The sequence below is a fragment of the Cygnus atratus genome, chromosome 20 (assembly GCF_013377495.2).
Source record: "Cygnus atratus isolate AKBS03 ecotype Queensland, Australia chromosome 20, CAtr_DNAZoo_HiC_assembly, whole genome shotgun sequence".
Taxonomy (NCBI): Eukaryota; Metazoa; Chordata; class Aves; order Anseriformes; family Anatidae; genus Cygnus; species Cygnus atratus.
Window position 1 is genome coordinate 11,451,457 of NC_066381.1, and position 24,059 is coordinate 11,475,515.

General features: G+C 56.3%; 1 protein-coding gene across 1 annotated transcript in view; it reads left to right on the forward strand.

Moving 5' to 3' along the window:
• The window catches only part of RAP1GAP2 (RAP1 GTPase activating protein 2), a 74,868-nt gene that overhangs the window by 39,545 nt on the left and 11,264 nt on the right, over nucleotides 1-24,059 (forward strand). The window contains exons 4-11 of the mRNA XM_050714823.1: nucleotides 11,738-11,822; nucleotides 20,723-20,758; nucleotides 20,971-21,015; nucleotides 21,542-21,574; nucleotides 21,886-22,095; nucleotides 22,343-22,446; nucleotides 22,993-23,071; nucleotides 23,512-23,565. Of these exons, the coding sequence (XP_050570780.1) occupies nucleotides 11,738-11,822; nucleotides 20,723-20,758; nucleotides 20,971-21,015; nucleotides 21,542-21,574; nucleotides 21,886-22,095; nucleotides 22,343-22,446; nucleotides 22,993-23,071; nucleotides 23,512-23,565 (646 nt within the window). The remainder of the gene's footprint in view (nucleotides 1-11,737; nucleotides 11,823-20,722; nucleotides 20,759-20,970; nucleotides 21,016-21,541; nucleotides 21,575-21,885; nucleotides 22,096-22,342; nucleotides 22,447-22,992; nucleotides 23,072-23,511; nucleotides 23,566-24,059) is intronic.

Consider the following 24,059-nt stretch of genomic DNA (forward strand, 5'->3'; position numbering starts at 1 on the left):
GACTGCCCATCCGAGAGGGTTTGCAGGCAGCTCGTGCTCCGTGTCCTGGTCGAGGTGGCCATCGGACGCTGTGCCTGCCCGTGGCAGGGTCCCTGCAGAAGTGCTGACCTGTGCTGGGGACAATTTGCTGAACTCCTCTCCAGGGGTCCGGGTCTCCCTGGTACCAGGAGATTTGTGCTCTCCCTGCTTTAAGGCCAGGCTGAGGAACAGACCCAGAGGAACGATTTCATGGGCTTGGCCACATGTGCAATGGGATTATTATGACTTCTCTGAGGCTGGCTGCAGAGATGCAGAGCACCGGTGGGTTTTGGGCAGATGCTGATATTTCAGTCCTGTGGAGGACTAGAGTTTTGTGTCTGTGTTCTCATACCCTATATGCCTAAAGCATGGACTGCATTTTCATCCCTCTGAGAAGGAACACGTTCAGAGTGCTGTATCTGGTCCTGCATCTAATTCCCATGAAAATCCCACTAGTGAGGAGGAAGGTGAGGCGGGAGGTGAAGGGGAGGAGGGCAGAGAGACCCAGCTGCTTCATCACCATGGTGACAGAGACTTCCAGGGAAAGGTGCTGAGCTTGTGAAGTAGATCATCGACAGTTTACTTAATAAAAAAATATATGTGTATTGCCTGGAAGAAGTGGTGTGCCGGCTCCCCCACATAAGAGACAGGCTGGAGGGCTCTGGCTCTGTCGCACTGCTCCCAGCCCTGGCTCTGAGCAGCTCTGCAGCAGAGGGACCATCATCCCTGGCACGAGCACGGCTGGAGCCTGGCTTGGACCAGCCTGAAGCTGTCCCATATGGGAAAGGCTACATAATGTCTGCAAAAGGCAGAAGGAAAAGTTTGTAAGGCAGGAAAAAAATCCTTCGCACAATTCAGATTTTGAAGGGGCCGTAACATAACTCCATCCCCCTAAATTCTGAGGAACCCGCGGTACAGGTGACCACACGGGCTGTTTTCAGCAAAACCTCAGCAGCAGCATAATCCAGCCTAGTTGTGACATTAGAGCTCAGCCCCCGGAAAACAGCTCCCCGCTCGCCGCGTGTTCCCGAGCCCCGATGGCAGCGGTCCCCGAGCGCCGCTCTGCCGAGCGAGCGCCGTCCCTCGGGGCATCTCCGGGCCGCCCCCGGCGCGTCCCCGCCCCGCTGCCTTGGGCGCTCGTCCCGTGCCTGTGGCCTCGGGCAGGCCGGGGGAAAAAGGGGAAAGGGGGAAAGGGGGAAAAAGGGGGAAAGGGGGAAAAAGGAGAAAAGCGGGCAGCGGCCGCCGGCACCCGCCGCCCGCAGCCGTGCCCGACGCTGGGGGCGGCGCGGCGGGCGGGGAGCGCGCGGGGAGGCGCGGGCACGGGGAGGCGCGGGCACGGGCGCGGGCGCGCCGCCGTCCCGCAGGTGCCGCGGCGGGGCCGGGAGCCGGGCGGCGGGCGGCGATGTCCCGGGCGGCCGGCAGGATGCACTCCAGGCGGGCCGGGATCCGGGCGGCCGTGGTGCTCATCGGGCTGCTGCACAAGTCCAGGAGGCAGAACAAGGAGAAAAGGTAGAGCCCGGGCTCGGTGCCTCCCGCTCTCCGCGGAGGGGCTGAGGAGCGCGCCCTGCCCTCGCCGCTCGCTGCCGAGGTGCCGGCGCTGGGGAGAGGGCTGCGGGCGAGCCGGGGCGGGCGTCGGCTGTGCCCTTCGCGTTGCCGTTCCTGGGACAGATCCGGGGGGTGCGCCCGCAGGGTTCCCCCGAAGCCGGCCGGCGGGCACAGGGTGACCGCAGCCTGCTCGCGGCGCTTCTCGAGCCGCTCCGGGCGCAGAGACGAGCGCACGGCTTGTGCTCCTGCCGCCACCGCGCCGCTTAACCCTGACCACCCGTTCCTGTGGCGGCACAGACCGAGGAAGACCGTTTCTTTCGGAGATCGTGGTGTTCACAGAACTGCTTTAACTCAGCTTAACAGCTTTGTCTCTTTGCTGAGGAACAGCTGACAAATGGTTTCATCTTTCATTGACTAAGCCGCGGATTGTACTTTATGTTCAACTTTGTGTTTGGAGGAAATAGCCTGTTTGCAATATTGTGTTAGCTGGCATCTGCTCTGCATGGCTCCTGCTTTCTCCCCCCACCTATTAGTGTGAGTGGCTCTTTGCTTCAAAGGTTTACCGTGCTCTGATTGATTCTGTGCGTTCTCAGTCAGGGACTTCTCTCTCCTCCAGGACTGTGCTGCTCTGGCAACTTTGTTGTTAAAAATAGTAAGAAATATGCATCCAAATCTCAGTGGCATACATACTTCTGATTTGGGATGGAGACAACATGGGCACTGCTGCAGGTTGATGGCTTCCTTCTCTTTGTTTATTTTTTTCAAGTTGTGATTTTGTAACAAAATCATATGAACGAAGAATTGATTATTTGGGGTCTTCATTGTAAACTACACAGCCCATAACAAGAAGCCCTGGTTGTTCCCTGTCTCACCCATAAGTTTTGGGTCACAGGGGCCCATTTTCTGGTGCTGCTGCTGTAGTTGCTTTGCCTCGGACAACAGGTGCACTGAGAGCAGGATTTCAATGATGCTTTTGCAGGTGGGCTTTCTGCGTAGCTTGTGTGGTTGCTGCTGTTCAAGGATGTTTTCTTCTCCATTGCTGGGGCCTTAGGAAGACCATCAAAGCTGAATGGATGGAAATAAACAACCCACTGGTTTTGGTGGTGAATGAACAGCCCAGGAGGGTGCTCGCCAGAACTGAGCCATGGAGCAGGTGTAGTCCCCATCCTCCCCCTCCCGTCCCTCCGTCCCTGCCCCTGGTGGGGGCCCCTCGCTGCCCTGCGAGGCGGCGGTGAAGCCACATGCTGTAGTGGGGTGGTTTGAAAAGTGTGCTTACAGGGGCTCTGCTGAGCTCAGCTGAGTCCTGTGGGCATCTGCGCTGGCTGTGTCAGGGGTGTCGGAGTCAGTTTGGGCCAGGATCATGGGATTTGAACCCTGTGAGCAGCCCAACCGCCCCCTTCGGGTGCTGGCTTCCCATTCCCACGGTCACCTCTTGGGTTTGGGCTCAGTTGGCCAAAGGCCTTCGCTGTCTGTCCTGGAGGGGCTGGTGGGCTCGGGGTCCCCATGCCCTCCCGAGCACTGGCCTGTCACCAGTGGAAGGCCCTGGCCATGGAGCAGGGCTGCAGGGCTGCCGCGCTCTGGAGCCCCTTCTCCTGCTTTTCCATGCCTGTGCAGGAGAGGTCCGAGCCCTCCAGCAGGCTGTGCCATGCACCGGGTGCGCGGGGCATGGGCGCCCTGCGAGGCAAGCAGTGCCCACCCCAGCATGGCCCAGCCCCAGCTCTCTGGCCCCCGGCAGGCAGGAGGGCCCTGCTGGCTGGAGCGGGGCTGTTTGCAAGAGGAGCAAACCCATCGCCTCCACAGTGGTGAGGGATTGAGGGGTGTTTGCTGTGCTATCTGCAGGAAGAGGCAATGCCAGCCCCTGAGCATCCTGTAGCAGGGATGTCCCCAAGTGGGGGTCTGGAGGGACCCGGGTCCTGAACTGCTCCTCTGAAGGCTGTCTCTGCTGGAACTCATTGGTGATTCCTGCATTCACTTCAAAATATGGCAGGAAAAGGAGATAGTGCTTTACCAGTCATACAGAGAAGGCTTTTCCCAAAGAGACTCCTTTCCACCAGGTACCAGATTTCTGTGAATGAGCTCAGCATGACACTTGAAGGCTGAGAAAAATTCTGGCTCCGAACTCTCACAGAATTTGGCCTGTAATGTGGGAGCCTGATTTTTTTCTTTCCCCACCATCATGTTGAGCAGAAACCCTCCCAGTGTAGTTCTTGCTGTGGGGTTTATTCAGGACAGTGAGAGTCATATAGATATCTTAAGGGGAGAATGAGACCCTGAGGAATTTTTTTTCCTGTCTGCTGTGGACTGAGGAGCCTTCATGGGAGCGATTGTGAGAATTCAGGCAGTGCTTTACGGTGACTGCTTCATCTTATGCAAGCTGCCAGGACCATCAAAGTGACATAATCTGAGGGAAAAGGAAGGGACTGTTAGCGGTATAGTCAAAAGGGACTCTGTTCCTCCACCTGCTCTTATTTTCTTTTTTTCCTCCTACATTCAGTCTTTGTTCTGTGTTTGCAATTGAATTTTGCTTTACATGAGCCATATGCAAGTCTGGCAGGATCAGTGGCAGCTGCAGAGTCCCTGGTGGTCCATGTCCCTTTCTTATTAGCAACCCAGCAAAGTGCAGCACAACAAATTGACTTCAGCGAGCTCCCCTTGCAGGAGCAGGGTGATGCTTACCTTGTTCCCTCCGCAAGCCTTCCCAGGCAATCAATCTCTCCACGCCTGCCCTGCTCGCTCGAGCTGAAGCGAATGAGCAGCAGTGTGCACCAACAGCTGGTGCGCGCGGGGCTGCAGCTCCCGCTGGGCATGGGGCTGCTCCTGACACCAGCCCTGCTCCAGAAGTCTCGGGCTCGGCTCAGGGCACTCGTACCCGATCAGGTCCCATAGCTGCTCCCCTGCCAGCGAGGTGATGCCGCGGTGGTTCCCTCCCGCTGGGCAAAGCCGGCGGGGCTGGGAGCCTCAGGCCGGGGTGCACCCTGACGCTCCTTTGCTGGTGTTAGAGGCAGCCAGAAATAAGGCAAAGGCTTGCTATCACAGCTGTCAGCTCACTGTGTAGTTCAGCAAGGGATACTTGTAGGTACTCCCTCCTCTGAAGTCATTTGGAGTGAAATCTTCGCACTGGTGAAGTCAATTTTAAAATTCCCGTATTTTTGGGTGGTAGCAGGGCTTGGGTTCACAAAGACAGCAGCTCGCATGTTTTTGGCCTCTCCCCACCTTCAGAAGCACTCCTGTCCCCTGTGCGCCCATGGCACAGACGCCCGGGCGGAAGCAGTGTCCCTCCGCTGTTGGGAGCTGGTTCTGCATGCGGTTGGAGGCTCTGGTTTCTGGGAGCTGTTCTGTTTAATTTACAACTTATTGAATCAGCTCAGAAATGGCTGCCCAAGGTTCCTTGGCTTGTGTGTTTTCAGGAATCAGATCAGACAATCCTTCTGGTCTTAAAAAGTCCACGAGTCCCTTGGCTCATTTATCCAACTGCTGCTGGAAATCACTGCTTCCTCTCTGCTCCTGGAAGTGAGATCAGAGAACAAAATTTGTAAGCAATAAAAATCTCTTTCCACCATTATTTGCATATCAAGCGTTACTTTCCTAATGAGACAAATTGGGAAGTCCTTGGTGGGTTGGAAAGGATCCAGATTCCATCCAGCTGCAGGCAGGAGGTCGCTCTTCTCCCTTAGCGCAGAGCAGGACGGGCGGGTGCGCGGAGTGTGCTGTGACCTACTGAAACAAGCACAACGGCAGCACCCGCACCAGTGCGGGACGCCCTGAACCACTCCCAACAATATTTATTCTTGGTGCAGAGGAGTAATTAAAGTTAAACTCATTTGCAGTTAAATGTCACCTTGCTCTTAGCAGGGCTTTGGTTCCTGCTTGTGTGAGCTGTGCAGTCAGGAAGCCTCTGTGTGCACGCAGATGCGGGCTGGTAATTTACAAATACATAATTAATTGCAAGAAATCTAGACCAGAAAATGCTGTTCTTTTTCTTTGCTGACTCTCAGACTTCAGTGAAAGAAAGTAATGTTTCAGGTCAGGGCCAGTCTTAGCCCAGGACACAGCCACGGTAAATCAGGTTATTGGGGAAAGCGTTGCACTGCAGGGGCTCTGCCTGCACCTGGTCTAGGCCCCGGAGCACCCGCAGCTTTGCAGAGCTGTGTGCACGTGGCAGGAGTGCCTGGGGTGGCAGCTGGGCCCAGGCAGCCCCACAGCGGCCGTGCTTGCGGCCGTCCCCTCCCAGGGAGCAGTGACACAGTGGGGACCCCTACCAGGTCACTGGCTACGGATGGAGCATGGTTCAGTCAGGCTACAGGGCCTCACTTAAGCTCTTGCTGACGATTTCCAGGTGTGACATCTTAGTGAATTGTCCTTGCAGCTGTTGCAAAAAAAAGCTTTTTTTTTTTTTTTTCTTTTTTTCTTTTTGGTGACTTGTGAGCAGGTGACTGAGGGCCACAGGTCCGGGCAAGGCCAGGAGCTCCCCAGCATCTTGGGAGCTGGACTTGGGCAGGGTCATGCCCTGTGCTGGAGGGTGCTGAGCTCCCCCGTGTCTCCTCTGTGACCTGACAAAGGGGAGGCTCAAACCTAAGGTGGGAACGCAGACCTTAGTTACTGCTGAAATGCTGGGGAGTTTTCACGTACAGGACTGCAGCTCCACCTCATGTGTTCGCTGTGCTGGGTTCCCAGCCCGTGCGGGTGGCTCAGCTCCTGTGCGGCGCAGGGGGCAGGGGCTGGGGCTGCCCGGCACCCCCCGGCTGCAGGAGCCCTGCCTGCGCCTGCGCCTGCACTGCCGGGAGCGTTGGGCTGGGGCGGGCATGAGAGGCAATAGAGGAGCCCGGCCCCTGTGAAAACTTCAGACACTGGGCACTGAATATTAAATAAATGAAACAGGGAGCAGCTGGCAAGGTGATGCCCATCAAGGACAAAAAACGATGGTTCCAAATATAGAGGCTGTTAATTTACGGGACATCTTTGCTGTCCTTCTCAAGGATAAAGCATCTAGACAGCTGAACTTGTTGCAAGTGGGTGTGCTGCAAGAGATTTGTGTCTCCTTGGGCCAGGTTTCTTCTGCAAAATTAAGCGTAGGCACAAACGTAACCTGCGATGCTCCGAGTGTTTAGTTTACACAGAATAACAAAAGGTAGAGCTCACCACTTAGCGCGGAACAGTGCGGTGTCAGATAATATGTTGACATCTCCCCTTCCCACGGGTAATTCGTACGAATGCACTGTGTCAGTTTAGGACCTGTCTGGTAAATCAGAAGAACAAAACAAAAAGGCGGGATGCATTTACAAGTTTTCATTACACTTCAGAGTGAGAAGATGAGAGGAAACGTGCATGCTGAGGCCAGCACAGCGTGGGGCCGGGGTGCGCACAGCCCTGGCTCGGCCGCTGCTCCTCTGCAGGGTGCTCGCGTCCCCTGGCCCCAAGCCGGGGGCTCCAGCCCAGCGGTCAGCCTGTGCTCCGAGGTGCTTTGGGGTGCTGCAGGAGGGCGCAGAGAGGTGGAGAGCATCGCCGCAGGGGTGCCTGGCTGCCCTGTGGGGTGGAGATGTCTTTAACTAGGAGCTGACAAAACAGATGTAGGGTGTAGAGCTCCTGGGCTCTTCCCCTTACAGACGCTGTGGGCTCTTCTCAGCAGAGAAGCCGTGTGAAGCTCTGTGCCTGGCCTCCCGACTGCTTGATTCCCAGAGAGCTCTTCACGGCACAGCACCGCAGGCTGCTTGGCTACTGCTGGGCGGTTGTTTTATTGGTAGCACAACACATCGAGGCACTGAATGGGACATTTTTATCATAATTTCAGAGCATCAGCAGGGTTTACAAAGTTCATGACCTGAATTTGTAGGTGCTTTAGGGCTGTGACAAGGAGTGCTCTGAAGATCAGCGAGACTTCACCTGTCATCACTGCTCCAGGAAGTTGCCGATACACAAACACTCAGAACGAGGGGAAAAGTCCCCACCTGCTCCCTCTTGGCACCCCCAGCTGGAGGGGGCCAGTGCTGCGCGGCAGGGCTCATCTCCCCGTCTTCGTCAGGAATCCCTGCCGTTGCGCCTGTGTAACTGCATTAAGGTATTTCCTTAATTAGATTTACTAAGTACGTAGGATTCTTTTTTTTTTTTCTTTTTGCTTTCTCTCTTAATTTGCCTAATGAGGAAAATGAAGAAATAGAATTACTAAACTCATGCCTGCATTGCTTTCCGGGAAGCCTCTGCTGTGCCTGGTGCTTGCCCCGGCCCCTGCAGGGTGCCAGTGAGCGGCATGGCCAAGGCCCTGCCCGCTGTGCGCCCTGCAGCAAGTGGCGCGGGGCCACCCTGGTGGAACACATCCTGCAGCAGGCTGTCCCTCTGTGGGGCGCCCAGGCTGTCCTTCAGCTTGTGCCTGCCTGGCTCAGAGGAGCCCGTGTCCAGGAGGTGCTGCTCTGGAGGATGCTTTCGTCCACCCTGTGATGATGCCAGTGCCAAGGGGTGCCAGGCCGGGGCGAGGCGCACGCTGCCCCCCCCCCCCCGTTGGGTGCTGCCTCCAAGACCTCGTGTTGCGTGACCGACCTTCGACCCTCGGGGTGCGCGTGCCCGTTGTGCGAAGGAGAGACAGGTCAGCAGTGATTGCAGAGGCCATTTGTTCCAGCCATGACGTGCCAAGCCCAGGCTTCAGCTCATAATCATATCACTGTGTCCTTCCCCACCCCATCCTTGCACGGTTTGCTAATTGCAGCTGCAGACTGCAGGCGCTTCAGGCAGGAGATGTTTTCTCATGCTGGCCTGGAGCAGAACCAGGTGGCAGCGGGCTGTGCTGTGCTGCGGGGGGCTCCTGGCCCCTCCGGGCTCGGGGGCGCACGGGGCCCGGCTGTGAGGCAGCACCCAGGGGCAGGGGGGCTGCCAGCATCCCCCGGCCACCCTGTGGTCTCCAGCTCTGCAGGGATCCCTGGGGGATGAGCATCCTGGGTGGTTGCGGGGCGCTGGTGTGCTGCCCAGCATCCCTCGTCCAGGTCCGGCCGTGCTGCAGCTGGGGCTCCGCAGGGACCTGAGCCCTTTGCCAGCCCCCAGCCAGCTGTGGCAGGGCCACGGCGAGCACCCGCTCGCTCTGGTGCAGTCTTCATGTGAGCTCCTGGGGGCTGCTTCGACATGCAGGTGCGCCCTGCACAGATAAAGACATGCTGATCTTCCTCATGGTTCGTTTGTCATCCCCGGAGGGTAATCTCCCCGGGAATTAGGCTGATGGCCCTTGACCCTGTAGCTGACAGAAGAGTGAATCATGGGACGATGGTTGCAATTTAATATAACGTATTTCCAGTGCATCAAGGCTAATTACAAGCGCCTGCTGGTGAATGGGTTTGTTTTGCTCTCCCTGGAAGTGCAATAGCAGTTCCAGCAGTTTGGCCCCAGAGAAGAAATCGACATGTGATAGAAGAACACGTTGTTAAGTTGTGTGAGTGATTTTATAATACTTAAAATGTGATGCTATGGCAACCTGTTACAAATTCCAGATCAGGTCAAATTATTTGTATGCATCCCCGTAACTTTAATCTTTTTGAGGTCTGATACGTTTTATGCCTTTGAGGCCACTGTACAGATTGGTGCAATCAGCCAGAGAACAGGGTTCAAAGGAAGGAGAGCAAAGATGAGTGGTTGCCTCCAGATCAGCCTGTACTGTAGTGCCCTAGAAAGTCAAAGAGCAAATAGTAAAAATCTGTCATCCTGGGTGTTTTTTCAGCGGTGGAGTCATGGTGGGTTTTTGGAGAGGAGACAAGGAAGGAGCTCAATGGACAATATGGGCGGTCAGAGAATAAATTCTGCTGGTGCCCCTATGTAGTCCTACAGCATTTCAATTCATTTCTTGCACTGCAAATCTGGAAAATGTTATTTTCTTTTTAAAACGATCTCCAACAGCCTAGAGACATGGCTGTGCAGCACAGCAGAGATGGGGATGGGCTGTGCCTTGATCTCGCAGCGGCCACCAGGGGCAGGAGGGCCCCTGCTCTGCTGCAGCCTGCTGGGGGGCACTTTGCCTCTGCGCATCCCACCTGGGGCTGCGGGGTGAGCCTGGGCACAGCCACTGGTACCTGGTGCTCTTGGAAGAGCTCTGAGGACTGCAACCAGCAATTAATTAGACGTGTCAGAGGTTGGTCCCCCGGCCCATAGGGCTCAGCTAGCCCTGTACCCGTGTGCTGGTGGCCGGGCTGGGCTGCAGTACTGCCCCGGCACAGCCGAGCATTGCCCTGCCTCGCGTGGTGATGGTCCATGGCCGTGCCACCCCCTCCAGGGATGGGGCTATGGGCTCGAACCTGAGCCCTGAATTTCCCCTGATATCCAGCCGCCGTGTCCCTGGCTATAATTTAAGTCCATTATTTCTTGTTCCTTGGTTGTTAACTAATGGGAACTATTGATCTGCGTCCTGTTAGTGCCCTCGCTCTCTCTGTTCACAGCCACTGTAACTCCAGCTCCTTGGCTCCCCTTTCTCCACCTGGGCATAGGAGGGCAGGCGGAGGGCTCCGGCTCGCCTCGCAAGGGACAGGCCTTCACCCACTGCCTTGCATCCTTTGCTTCTCTTTGTCTTTTGCATGGGAGATTTGGAGTGGAGGCTTTTAATTTATGTTGTGACGGGGGCAAAAAGGTGTGGGCCGTGACCCAGGTGCAGGGAGGCGCGGGGCAGCTGGCAGGGCCGGGTGCTGGCAGGGCCGGGGCAAAGCCCGCTGTGGGTGCTGGCGATGCCGAGGCACGGGGCTGGGCCAGGGGGAGGCAGGTGGTCCTTCCTGCCACTCCTGCACGCACAGGCTGGGTGCTAAACGCTTGTCTGTGTGCACGTTTGTGTGTGCGTGTGTACATGTATGTGTCTTAACAGATGGAGTTAAAGTCCATCGAGACTGGGAGAAGTCTATTAGCAAAAGCTATTGTACATACAGGCAGAAAGAGCAAAAAGCAGCCCTCGTCAAGCTCTGGCTCAGTCTCTTTCACTAGCAGGGACACATCTGGACAGCCACTCTGTGCTCGCGTAGCGGCAGCAGGGCTTTGCACTCGCTGTTGCCTCAGTGGTCTGGTAGAAAACCAGGTCTGCTCAGGGAGCAATTTGGTAGCACCCTGCAAACGACCTGTGAGCGTGTTCTGATTTGGTAAAAGCGCCCTTTCTGCAATGCAGCTGCTGTTCCAGGGCCCTCACCCCCAGCAGGACCTTCTGTGGGTGCGGGGTGCCCTGTCCATGCCCCGGCTGGCACGGCTGTGCCAGGAGCGCAGGGCAGGGCCTGCCCTTCCAGCTCTTCACCGGGAGTGAAGCACAGCTACTGCAGAGCGGTCTCTGAGCATTTTTTTTTTCCAAGAGGCTCTGCTGATGTACCGGTGCTGGGTGCAGGCACCCCGTCGCGTTTTGGAGGGGCCTGGTGTGCACTGGTGCCTGGCGCCACGCAGCATCGCCCCACGCGCCGCGCTCTGCCATCCCGGGGCGGGCTGCCATGGGAACAAACCTCGTTACTGTGAGATAAACAGTTGGACATTTTGGCCCAGTTTCTGCAGGACTAACCTGGCAGGGATGAGAGGAAACTAAATTAAATCTCAGATTTTCTGACTCCCAGAGTAGCATCTGGCACTACCACTGCGTGTGACGATTTGATTGTCTGCCTGGGAAGTGATTTTTTTTTAAAAGGCACAGTGTATTTTTATCAAATAATCAGTGGAACGCTTTGGGTCCACCTTACCAAGGCTGAAGAGGGTTTTGGGTTGCATTTCTTGGCAGGATCTTGGTACAGGTACTTCTCCCCTGCCTTTCCCAGTGTCTCAAGTCCTTGTGAGACCCCCCCAAAGTGCAGCACCTGTGCCCTGGTGCCGCTCTTTTGTGGCAGTCCCTTCAATGGGCCCTCGCCAAGCCCCAGTCTCACAGAACCTGGCGGGTTTATGCCAGCGCCGCGGAGCTGAGCACCCGCTCCGCCGTCCGTGGGGTCTGTGGTGCTGAGATGTGGGGATGTGTGTGAGGAGCTCAGCCCGTGCAGGGCATGGGGCTCTTCAGAGAACTTTTGTATCACCTTTTTGTGCAGTCGCCTTTTTTTCTCAGATGTGAGATTATTTTTCAAAGAGAGCATTATGGCCTCTTGGTTTAACAAAAATGTCCCCTGCGTTTCCTTATCTCCTGCCTCCGCTGCTCACTTGCCTCCCAAAACTTTGGGTGCAGGGAGAGCTGACCGGCACTTGTTCTGTTTTGCAGGAAACAGGAGCTGCTGAACAGCTCGGATGTGACCCTCCCGGACCGGCCGCTGTCCCCCCCGCTCACCGCCCCCCCCACCATGAAGGTGAGTGCGCGGGCGCTGCGTGGGGGCCGCTGCACCCTCCTGCTGGCGGCCCCGGCGCGTGGGTGTGCCGTCCAGGCGGGGTGCTGGTTTTGGAAACTGAAGCCAGTGAAGAGCAGCACTTCCAACGCAGCAACTGTACCAGCCTGGGCTGTTCTGAGCGGAGCAGAAGTAGGTGGTTTCTGGAGATCAGCCTGCAGCATGTTCAGACACCATCAGCTACAGAGGGGCGTGCGTGCCAATGGGCCTGATCCTGCGCTGCCTGTTACGTTATGCAATCCCGAGCAGTGATGCCAGGCAGGGGGCAAAGCCTGAGTGCTGTTACCCCTCTGATCAGCCCCCCAAGCTCCCCTGTGCTGCTCGAGTGGCCGCTTGCCCAGGCGGACCACGTGGCCCTACGGCAGGGCTGGTGGCGTGCCCACCGCTGGCTTCGTGCCCACCACCAGCTCTGTGCCTGCAGGACCCGGCCGGTGTGGCTGCTGGCCCCTGATCTTTGGCCGCAGTGGAGCCGGTGGGTTAAGGGACTCAACTCTGCTGCTGCTGTCGGAGTAACCTGAGTAATCTGTGCAATAACAGAGTTTCCAGACAAAGGAAATGGTAGCTCTTCTCCCTGGGTTGCTGCAAAGTATTCAATATGCCGCCACCCGGGAAATTACTCATTAAGCTGGAGAAGATGAGATCGATGAGAGGATTATGTGATGGCTAAGAACCTGGTTAAATGGTTGTCAAGAGCAAGGGGGCTTGGAAATAGAATATTGAGCTGGAGGAGCTTATTACCAGAGTTTCTCAAGTTTTGGTTCATTTGTACTTTTGTTGATGACCTGGGTGCACAAAGTTGGAGCGAGCTGACAAAGTTCACTGGTGACACGAGGTGTGGCACCTCGATGGTATTGCAGAGGAGGAGAGGACTCAGCGCTGGGAGATAGGGGGGAGCGGGACATGGGGGTACGGCAGTGGGTCACATTGGCCTCAGGGCGTGGGGCGGAGGCATGACCCTGCCCACGGCGCAGCAGAGGCACAGGGAGGCAGAGCACAATGCACGTGCCTTGTGCTGCTGCTCCTCGCACTGGCTTGCCCGGCGTCAGCATGGCGGAGACCTGGCAGCTGGGTCCTGTCTGGAGCCGGGTGGGAGCAGAGCTGGGGCAGCTCTCCTTGCTCCTCCCCGAGGGCAGAGACACCTCAGGCCTCTGCAGCATCCCCCGGCTGCGAGTTTCACAGCTGAGCTGTACAGTGCGAGAAGGTTCATCCTTATGTGCACTTTGTACTTTCTGCTTAATTTCAGGCACAGGCTGCAGACAGCTTGCTGGAGATGCTGTCTTCCTGCAGTACAATGCGTTGCTAATGCAGCTGTGTGAGCAAACTCCTCTTAAGAGCATGGAAGCTCTGCCAACAAAAATGTGTTTTCCTGTTGTAGCTTAAATTCCCTGAATGAGGCAGGCTACAACGGCAAAAACCTCCTTTGCTGGTGTAATTCTATGGTCAGGATTGCCTCCCATCAGTCTTCGGAGGGAGGAATTTGTCTTGCACTCATAATCAGCATAGCTGTGCAGCAAAACTGCGTGCAGACCGAGCCAGCAGGGCACAGCACTGAGCGGCTGTGGGGTAAGCAATCCATCTGTTCCTGGGACTCTCCTGCTGCTCTCCCTGTTCCACCGATGTCGGTCCTGGAGTCTCGAGGGGAGAGGAGAGGGGCAGTGCATGCAGCTCCAGCTGCTGGGCTCAGTGTTTGCAGTGCTGTATTTGTCCCCTCCAGCTGGAGCGGGCAGGGATGCAGCCCCGCAGCCAACTCCGCGTCCCCTCTGCACATCTCTCCCTGGCTCTCCCGTGTGGCCAGGACACTGCCCTGCTCCCCGTGGCCGTGCTGGGCATTTCCAGCATGTTGGGACAGGTGGGGGCACAGCACGGGGCAGCCGTCCCCCAGGGTGCAGCCGGCTCAACGCCCGCGCTCCGAGCCGCGTGCCAGCAGCAGAGCGTGCATCCCATCCTCGTGCCAGCGAGGCAGAGGAACAGCCAGCAGATTTCCTGGCTGGACTTCGGCTGGCACCCGGCAAGGGGAAGCCAAAGCCCCCGCGTTGTTTACCATCCGCGGAGGACACCACGTTTCCCCGGGTGGCTCGACGCTGAGCAGTGCAGCGGTCCTGTTTTGGGGGTTTCCAGCAGCAGTGGTGCCCTGTGGGTCCCGGCTGAGGGCAGCCCCGTGTGCCTGGCCCTGCCGCGTGGCTGTGCAGGAGCTCACCCTGGGCTCAGCAGCAGCTGGTCCCACAGGGGTAAGGTATTGATCCCAGGTTTTAACTGAGGCCAGTGAATGTCAGAGCAATTAAGGGAGAAAAAATATCATGTGGCTTCTGAGGGATGAGGGCTGCTTTCCTTCTGGAGAAGGAAAGGAAAGGCTGGGAGCTTTCTTACATAGGGGCTCTGAAGGCAGGCTTGAAGGGTCAGCATGGATATTTGAGCATGGAAACTGCAGGTGATGTACTGAAGTTTTGCCTAAACTTTCTGGAATTAACTCTCTTTGTAAATCTACCAGTGTTTATTTTTTAAATTCGGTAGCTTTTTAGTGGCAGTGCTTTTCCTTTTCTCTCACCTTTTTGTGAGAGGAGAGTGGACTGTCTAAGGGACCAAACCTGTTTGCTCCATTTCCCTATCTGCTCTCAGATATTTGACATTTACTGTGAAATGAGCCCCCGACTCGAGCCCTGATGGTTCCTCGCAGGGGATCCTCAGAGGTCAGGCAGCAAGAGGGAGCAGCTTTCTCTGTCCTGACAAACCAGCCAGGTACAGATGGAGACCCCACTGCAGCCTTGCCACGTGTGGAAGGACCTCAGCATATTGAACCTTATCTCAAAACTAAAACCCACTGCATAGCTGACAAACCACAGCCTGGCCCTGCTGCACCCAGGGGCCCAGCCGTGCCATGGGCAGCAGCGTGCGACTGCTTCCTGCATGTGCCATGCTCGGGCAGCGCTGCCGCTCCATCGCGGTCCTGCCAGGCCTCTGCCCTGCCAGGGAAGTGAGCTGGTGCAGTTTGTGTTGTTTTGCAGAAAGGTGTTAAGCTGCCTGGTAGCAGCTGCTGAAGTTCAGGTTGGATGCTCTGACAGTGAGCGTGCAGCCCCTGCTGCCTCCTTGTGCTTGTTCTGCTGCAGTGCTCCCTCACAGCTTCCTAATTTTGGAGCCATGGGGCAGATGGGCCATGAGCATCCACACGCTGTGCAGGACCACCTGTGTCCTGAAGAGCTTCTGCCTTTGGCTCTGTCCTCATGGTGTTCCACATGGAAATGCTGTCTTGTGGTGATGCGGGGTGCCTGCTGGCAGGGGTCTGCTCCTCCCAGCAGAGCTGCACTGGGGGCTATGGGGGCAGCATCTCGACAGTGGGGGGTTCCTTCTTCCATCACGCAGGACCTCGCAGCCCTGGCTCATGCTGGCCTTGGGGACGAGGCTGGTGCTGGAGAAGGACGGTCTGTGGGACCAGGCTCCACAGGCAAGGCTGGCAGCACCTGCTTCACTGCTTGTTCTTCGTCTTTATAATCACGTAATTAAAGCAATTAAAAGGTGATTACTGACTTGTTCTGCTCTATGGCAGGATTAAAGGGCTGCAAAATCTTTTACAGGTGGCACAAATTGTCCTTTTGGAAAGGTGAGGTGGAGCTGGGGCTCTTCTATGGATGATACTTTGCCAAGTGTGGGGGAGCCCCTGAGTTGCCAAACATGAATAAAAACCATATTGTCCTCAGGTCTGTGCTGTGGGGCTGTGCATGGGCCTCCGAGTTCTGGCTGCACGTGTCTGTTTGGAACTTGCCTCTGGCCCTGCTGCTGCTTTGGTCTCAGCTGCCATTCGCGCCTGAAAGGCATGAGCTGGAACCTGTGTTTGCTTAAAATTAAGAGATGGAACGGGAGACGCTTGGGAGAGGAGATACCAGAGATTTGGGGAGCCCTCAGCTTATGGAAGGGAAATGTGGGGTAACTCCATGTCTGGGAGCCAGACACCCAGCCCTTCCAGAGATGTTTGCTTGGTGCCGTGACCGCCACGGTCAGCACAGGGGGTGCCGGGCAGCCGCTCAGGGCTGATCTAGCTGTGCTGCTGCTGAGAAGCTAGGAAGCAGGAGTAAGTCAAGTCAGTGTCCTCAGTGCTCATCCTGGTCTGGCACTGTTCCTCAGGGATTTTAAGGTGCTTCCCAGAGAGCTGTGTGAGACCTGATGTCCCCTGTCACAGCGGGGGATAAGGGGCACGCAGGGGGTGGGAGCAGGGACAGGAGCAAGTCCCTGGTGGCTGAGACGTCCATTCTTTGGCAGAACCACAAGGGCGTTTAGGCCAAAGCAGTGGCATGCTACCTCCTCCCCAGGCAGTTCTGGGGCAGGAAAGCCCTGCTGGTGCTGGTGCCCAGTCCGCAGCTCCTGGGTCAGCAGTCTGGGTTGCCCGGAGCTGATTCTGTGAGGTTTTATGGTTGGGATTTGTTTGTCTCCCTTGGAAGAGCTGTGGCTTTTTTGTGCTTGCAGATGCCAAGTGGTTCCAGCTGGGGAGGCTGGGTGTTCTGCATCAGGCATTTGCTGCTTCCCATCGGGGACAGGGGAAAAGGCATGTGAGTGACGAGGCACCGATGGGCCTGACTTGTCCTGGGTGTCCTGAGACTTTGTGGGTCACCTTCCTTCGAGTAAGCATTAAAAGGAGGGCTTGGGTTTTGGAAGTATTTGGAATGCATTTGAAACCCATTTGGGCACAGGCAGAGCCCGTCCAGCTGGGTGCTGGCCACCCAGAGGCAGTGAGCAATAGCTCGCTCCTCCTGCAAAACCAGTTTTCCTGGTGGACGGTGTAAAACCGGTGGATTACTTTTTTTCTGGTGTTCCCTTGGCCTTTTCCCCTGCCAGCCCCTTCACTGGTGTCCCTGTTTCCCTCTTTGACCGCGCACCACAAGGACTTGCCACACACGTTGCCCCCTCGGCACTGGGTCAGGGGGGCAGCAGTCTCCTGCTTCGCGCCGTGCCTCGCAGGCAGCGGCGTTCGCTGTCAGCAAATTGCCGGGGCTGCCGGTCGAGGAGCTGCGGAGTGCCAGAGGGGCCCTGCGACACCACGGCTGCCTGCGCTAATTATGGACATACGAGCTAATTGCAGAGACTGTTAAATACCGCGTGGTTCTCCTCCAGATGCCAGACCCAATTGGTCCCGGACTGATGTGAATACCTGCTGAGCCTCCTCAAATGCAGCTGCATGCACGTGGAGCCAGCTGCCCCCAGGAGGCACCAAGGTGTGCCAGAGCCTGATGGCTCCCGGTGCCCTGGTCACCAGGGCACGTGCTGCATCATGCAGGGCGGTGTGGAGATGCCATCCTTGCTGCCTGCAGAGGCTGCAGTGTCACCGGAGTTGGTTTTCCTGAATCCTTAGCATGCAGTTATGTGTTTCAGCCTGTTCTGCCTTATCTGTGCAGCCCTCTACCCTTCTCCAGTGGTCACATGCTCTCCTGGCTTATTTAAATGATAAAGACCCAGTGCTTTGCAGGAAGGGGTGAGGGTCCTGAGCTGTGAGCCCGTAGGAGCATGGCTTGGGCACCCCACTTCCAAAGGGACAGCCTGTGGCAACTTTGCCAGCTTGAAAATAAATAATGGTGAGGAAGAAAAAGCAAAATGTCCTCCGCTCATCTGCACTTGCAGCTCAGGCTGCTCCAAGCTATTTATGGCTCTTGGCCGTGGTGGCTCGATGTGCGTGCAGCGTTGGCGCTGATCCTGCAGCCTGGGGGCACGGCCCCGGTGGCCTCACGGAGGGGTCTCGCCAGGACCCTGCATCACAGTGTGGCTGTTACAGGGTGAGGGGGGTCCCTGCGAGGGGCAGACCCCACAGCAGTGGTTGGGACACGGTACCTGCTGCCTGGTAACTCCGGCTGTGCCGGGCTCTTCTTGCTCTGTTGCCCAGACGGGCCAGGTGTAGCTGTGCAGCAGGACTGGGGAGATGGGGACGTGGGCTTGGTGGGAGCAAACCCAGCGTTCCCCTTCCCATCACCTCCTGCCCTCCCCTTGGCTCCCCTGCTGCATCTCTTGCGTGCCCGCCGCCCTCCTGGAGCCACACCAGTGTTCAAACCTTTGCCTGCTTCCTGCCCAACCTGTTTCAGGCATTTCCCCGCGGAGCCACCCTTTTAAATAACAAAGCAGCAGTCCTGCAGTGCCTCTGGCTTGGAGAAACATTAACGAGGGGAGGTGTCGGGGCTGGGGATGGTGTCCAGGCTGGCACTCAGCCTCTGCCGCTCCACACTGGGCTCCCGTCAGGACGTGTGATAGCAGCAGCAGCTCCCGGGGCGTGAAGACAGCTGTCCTGGCTGATGCGGCAGGGGCGATGTGGGGAAGATGATGGATTTCCTACGGGGCCTGCTGGTGAGTGCCGTGCCGCCCCCAGGGAGCGCGGGGAGAAGGTGCAGGGCAGGCGCCTGGCTGCGAGCACCTCCGTGTGCTTGGTCCTCAGCCGCGCTCTCCTGGCGCAGTCTAACTTCTTACTTATCTCTTTCAGTTTTCTTTCTGGGTGTCATTTTCTTTGGAAACCTTCAACGTGGGCATTTACTGGCTGTGCTGCTGCTTCTGCTGAGTCGCTCCTAGTCCACAGGCACCTGATTGCTGAAACGTGCCTCCAGGGTGCTGCGGGGTTCTGCAGACACTGCCCCAGCTAACCTGCCTTTGGGCCAGACTCTGTGCTGAAGGAGAGGAATAAATGTACTTTTCTGTACTGGAATGCTGGGATGTGATGCTGTGCATCCCTTCTCTGTGCTGTCAGGGTAACACATTTAGCTGTGAGGGAGGATGGACATGTGAGCAGGAAGGGAATAACAACTCTACCATTTTCGGCTTGAGTATTTTGCGTTCCTGAGGTCATTAGTACAAGCTACTGGACAGGTTTGCCCTGCCTAAGGAGGCAGGGGTAATGACTTTCCACACTCGTGTTGCCTTTGCTTGCATTTAAAAAGCAGATGCAGTCATGGCAATTCGGAGCAGATAGGCTCGGTGACTCAACTGGAGTAAGGATAAACTCTGTGTTGGCTAAATCCACTGCAGGTGACATAACTTCCGACTGAGCGACACAAAGGTATAATTGTCTTAACTGTAATTACCAAAATATTTGTGGCCCAGTAAAGCTTAGCTTCAAGTATGCATAAATTCCTAATGGGTACAGACTGCTGTTTGGTTTATTAAATGTGTGTACACATTTTCTACCGGAACTCACTTTAGAAGTTGGATCAAGTTTAGCCCTGTGGTTTTGCCTGCCTGGTCCTAGCTGCTGGCAGTGGGACCTGAAAACTATTTTAATTGTCTCAAAGAGCATGTGTCCATTGTAGAGACCTGAAGATAAAGTGGACCTTAAAAGGAGCTTGAAATAAGGAAAAGCCTTTTTAAAGTGCTACTAGTTTGGGCACAGAGCTCTTTTGAACCCTGGGTTCATTTTTTTCCTGCTGCAGGTGCAGGAGATAAAAAAGGGGCATAGTCTAAGGGTAGAAATATGGCCAAGGCTGCTTCTGGGGTGTGCTAGTCCCTGGCTGTGCTGCTGTGTCTTCCTTCCACCACAGCTGCTGTGAACTGGAGCAGCCACTGGGCTGCTCATGCAGCAAGCCTCACTTTGGCTTGCTATGTTTATTGGAAAGAAAACCAGTGTTTTTCATTTCTTCACCTCTTTCTCTCCTTTTTCTCTCTTTTCTGTCTTTTGAAAAATTCAGTTTAGTCTAGAGTTCACTGTTACTTACCCCAGTGCCGTGCTCTTTGGCGCGGTGCCGTGACGCCCCTGCCCTATGTCCTGCCCTATGTCCTGCAGACCTCTTCTGCACAGAGCTTCTGAGAACCAACAGTGCCGGTGCTACCGGTCCTGCTTCCTGCTCTCCCTGCCCAGACCGAAGGGAGGCTGTACCCCCAGCCTCTTCTCAGCAGTGTGAACCATCATCCAGCCTCCTGCAGACGCAGCGATGGATAGCCAGAGCAAATGCAGATTAAAGGAGGTTGGGGAGAGGAGGAAAGAAGCTGCTTCACCATATCTCCAGCAAAGCCACATATTGGTTTACTGGGAGTGCCCCAGTGTTGACAGCTGGAGTCTGCCTAGATAATCTATTTGCACGTACCCAGGAGCAGGACAGGCCATGTGAGGGTGGGGGACCATGCAGCTGATGTCCCCAGCGGCTGTACTGCCAAGGGGACAGCCCTGCAGGTGCTGGTGTGTTGAGGAGCCGGCGCTGGCCGCAGAGAGCGGGTTTTCCCATGCCCTTGCCCTGGTCCTGCCCTTGCCTGCTGTGCCCCAGCTACCCCGGCAGCACCAGCACAGGAGTGAGGGGCTCTGGGAAGTGCAGGTAGGGCGAGACAGGAGCAGCATTTCCTCCGATCCCCCCTCTTGTCTGTGGTCGTGCACCCGCGAGCCTGCCCCAAACTCTCAGCCCATCCAGAGGTGCCGGGGGGCCGGGATGCTGGCGGGATGTGGAAGCCCCTGGCAGCGGCAGGGCTGGTGACAGGCTGTGAGAGCGGGATATGCTGCCTGGCCATGGGGTCAGGACAGCTGAGCCGCTCCGGACCATGCCTCCAGCCCGTGTCAGCACTGCAGGGAGCTAGAAACGTGGGACTGAATGGCCTGAGAAAAAACTGGGAACAAAAGGGACCCAAAGAGGTTGTCCAAACTACGGTGCCAGCACTGATGTGATTAGAAAAAGAAATAACTAAAGAGCCTTTATCAAACTTTACACAAGGCAGGCTGGGAAATTGTCCGGGGTGAGTGTTATTTGCAGGTTGAACTGCACGAGAGCAGGGCAGGCTCTGAGGCACGCCAAGGCACCGGGCACCGCCGGGGCTGCCGGCCGCCAGCGGGAGGAGCGCCCGGCTGCGGCCTGGGCTGGGGCTGCCTGACCTCGTGCCCGCTTCAGTCGGACAGGCGATTTCTCTCTTTTCTTTTTCAGTCTGCAGAATTCTTCGAAATGCTGGAGAAAATGCAGGTGAGCAGCGGTGTGTCAGTGAGGTCTGTTTCCCAGGCTTGCCCTCCCCATGTCCGTCCCTGTTTCGCGGTGTGCCGGCTCCCCGCAGTCGGCTCCGCTCCTGCCGCTGCCTCAGGGTGACTGTCGTGAAACGTCCTGCCCTGCCCTGCCGGCACCCCCTGCACTGCTGAAAACATCTTTGTTATTCTGTCTGTTGGTTTTGTTCCAAACAGGCACCAAAACTTGAAGAACAGAGGACTGGAAGCCAAAAGCATAAGGTTTGTTGAATTTTTTTTTCTTGCATGGATCTTTTCAAGCACCCCCCCCTATCTCTACAAATCTGGGCTTTAATGTTTGTAGCCAGAGACAGTCACTGTAAGGACTAAAGAGGATTTAAGTGTTATCTAAAAGCAAGGTGCTGATTGAATTGCAAAGATAAGAGAGTGGTGCATGTAAATCTCTAATCCAGCTTTGTGTCCAAACCTGTGTACTTCAGTGGAGAGTGATTTAAAATCGTTGGGTTTTGTATGAGGCATGGAGAAGCTTGTACCACTAACTGGTCGGGGGAGCGGGGTGCAGCAGGACAGGATGCTGGGGGCTCACAGGCCAGATCCGGGCCGTGCCGGGGGCTCAGCCGCCTCTCCCGACCTCGCCGCTCAGCGCCTGGGTCAGGTTTGGGGCGCGGATTGGCAGGACCAGCTCACTGGGCAGCACTCCCCGATTGTGCTGGGAAAGGCTGTGGTTTTAAGGGACGGCTAGCAGGGAGCAAATACTCATAGGTGGTGTTGTGATTCCTTTTTCCAGGAAGACTACATCCCGTACCCCAGCATCGATGAGGTGGGTGCTGTGAAACACGCTGGGGCAATGCCTTTCCAGAAGTGCTGACAGAAGGGGAGTGTGCAGAGAGCCTGTTCCCAGCAGGAGCTGTACAAACCCCATTTCCTCTCACCTTGCTCCATCTCTGTGGCTGAGCTTTTCCTGGGCAGCACATGAGCCCTCTTCAAGGGGAGGGAAGAGGCACTGGAGAGGGGCAGGATCTGCCCTGCGGTGCAGGGCTGGGGGCTGCTGCGGGAGGGGCAGCCAGGGTGGGGGCAACGAGGCCACACGGCTGCACCCCGGCGCTGCCCAGCTTCCCCATTCCTCCCCAGATCCTTGAGAAGGGCAGCCCCTACCCACTGATCATCCTGCCTCAGTTTGGGGGATACTGGATCGAAGACCCGGAAAACCTTGGCACGCCCACCTCGTCCGACAGCAGCATCTGCGAGGAGGAGGAAGAAAACCTCAGCCCCAGCACCTACGGGTACAAGCTGGAGTGCAAAGGAGAGGCCAGAGCCTACAGGAAGCATTTTCTGGGGAAGGTAGGTGCCAGAGGCAGCAAGGAGGCAGCTGAAAAATGCTCCCACCCTGCCCAGGAGAAAAAAAGTAATCCTACAGTTGTGAGCAAAATAGGCAAATTTTACAATTTGCCTTCTTGCAAGGAGAAGGGATGGCTGGTGTGCAGCAACGGCTACCGTGCCCAGACACCTGCAGGAGCCCGGGGGGGTGCATGGCAGTCTCCTGCTGTGTGCAAGGTGAGCCACCTTAACCTGCTTTCTCTATTTGTAGGACCATTTAAATTTTTACTGTACGGCCAGCAGCCTGGGAAATCTGATTCTTTCTATTAAGTGTGAGGAGGCAGATGGCACTGAATACTTAAGGATTATACTCAGGTATGGAGAAAAGAAGCACAGTGCTTAGCAAAGTGTTTTCTCTTTGGAAGGCTCTTGCTTTGTTTCCGCTCTAAATACTGTAGGTGTGCTGGCAGCACACACGTGTCACCTGCGTGGAAGGGCTTGGGTTGGGTGGGAAGCCAGAGGCATCGTCCTGTGTTGTGACTGCCTGACTTCTGATAATGAACACAAGGCTTTGATATGCTGCTGAAACTGAGTGTGGAACTCTCCGTGACACTGGGTAATATCTGTCATATCTGTCACTGTCCTTCCTGTAATCTGACAAGGCCCAGGGTGGCTGAACTGTTGTCTCATTTCTCCTCCAAACTATGAATATTTTAAGATCTGCAGAGATTAAAAGAAAAAATGAGCCTTTGCTTGTTAACCCAGCCCAGCAAGTCCAGCAGAACATCTCCCAGGGCCCGGCAGAGCCTCCTGCGGCGAGCACGCCACAGAGCCAGCCATGGCTGGCATGCGGGGAAGCTCCGGTGCATCTGGTATCGCAGGATCCTCCCGAGCATCCGTTCATTTCTTTTTCTTTGCCAGGTCCAAAGTGAAGACATTGCATGAAAGGATCCCTCTGGCAGGATTTAGCAAGCTGCCTAGCATCCCACAGATTGCAAAGGTAACCGGCACGGGGTGCCTGCTGTGCGGACGTGGAGCGTTCGGCGAAGCCTGTGCCACTGGTGCTGGGCCTGTGGGGCCTGGGTTCTGCTGCTGGGGTGTGCTGCCGGCCCTGCCCCTGGCTCCTGCCTGATCCCGGGCAGGTGGCTGGGTGATTTCAGGGGGAAGGGGAGGAAGAAGCAGCACCCGTGGGGAGACCTGCGAGCTGTCTTGCTACTTCTGCAGTTTGGCAGCCGACGGGCCACAGGGCATCCCAAAGCAGGGGGGATGCAGAGGGGGAGCTCCCACAGTCTGGTGCAGGGTTTGGCTCCCTGATGAGACACTTGCAGCCATTCCTTTGGATTTCCCAAGCCGGGCTGCCTGTGGCTGCCTGCTGGCAAGGCTCCAGGCAGGGTCCCAGCGCTCCTGCGGGGGCTGATGACACTTTTCCCTTGCTCTCAGGCCTTCTGCGATGATGCCTCCGGACTGAAGTTTAACCCAGTTCTGTATCCCAAGGTGAGGATCTTACCCAAGTTGGTTGCACATTCACCAAGGACAGGTAGGGTTAATTCTCCCTTTCTCCCATGACCCAGAAGCTCTGATACAGAGCATAGGCACTTGTACTGCATCTTCCTAGCTCTGTCCCTTTGAGAAAGTTCCCCTCAGTGCTTTGTATAGATGCAGGGTGTAAGATACTGTTTTTATCTGGGCTCAGCATTATAGGATCTGGGGTAGGACCTGCGTGCACCCACCATGGTCTTGTTTGGGAGCTGTCCTCCCAGGCATCACAGCACCTGCCCCAGGCCATGGAGAAGGAGGGAAAGGCTGTGAGGTGTGAAACAGCCTTGGTTTGATGCCTTAAGGTTGACTTGAAACCCAGAGAAAAGTGTTGAGCTTGTGCTTGAGAAGCTGTGTGGGAAGGGAAGCCGCGATGGACGGTTGGCTCCGTGGCAGGACGCGGTGTTTTACCAGCACGGTGTTTTATCAGCAGTCCCTGCAGGGCACAGCAG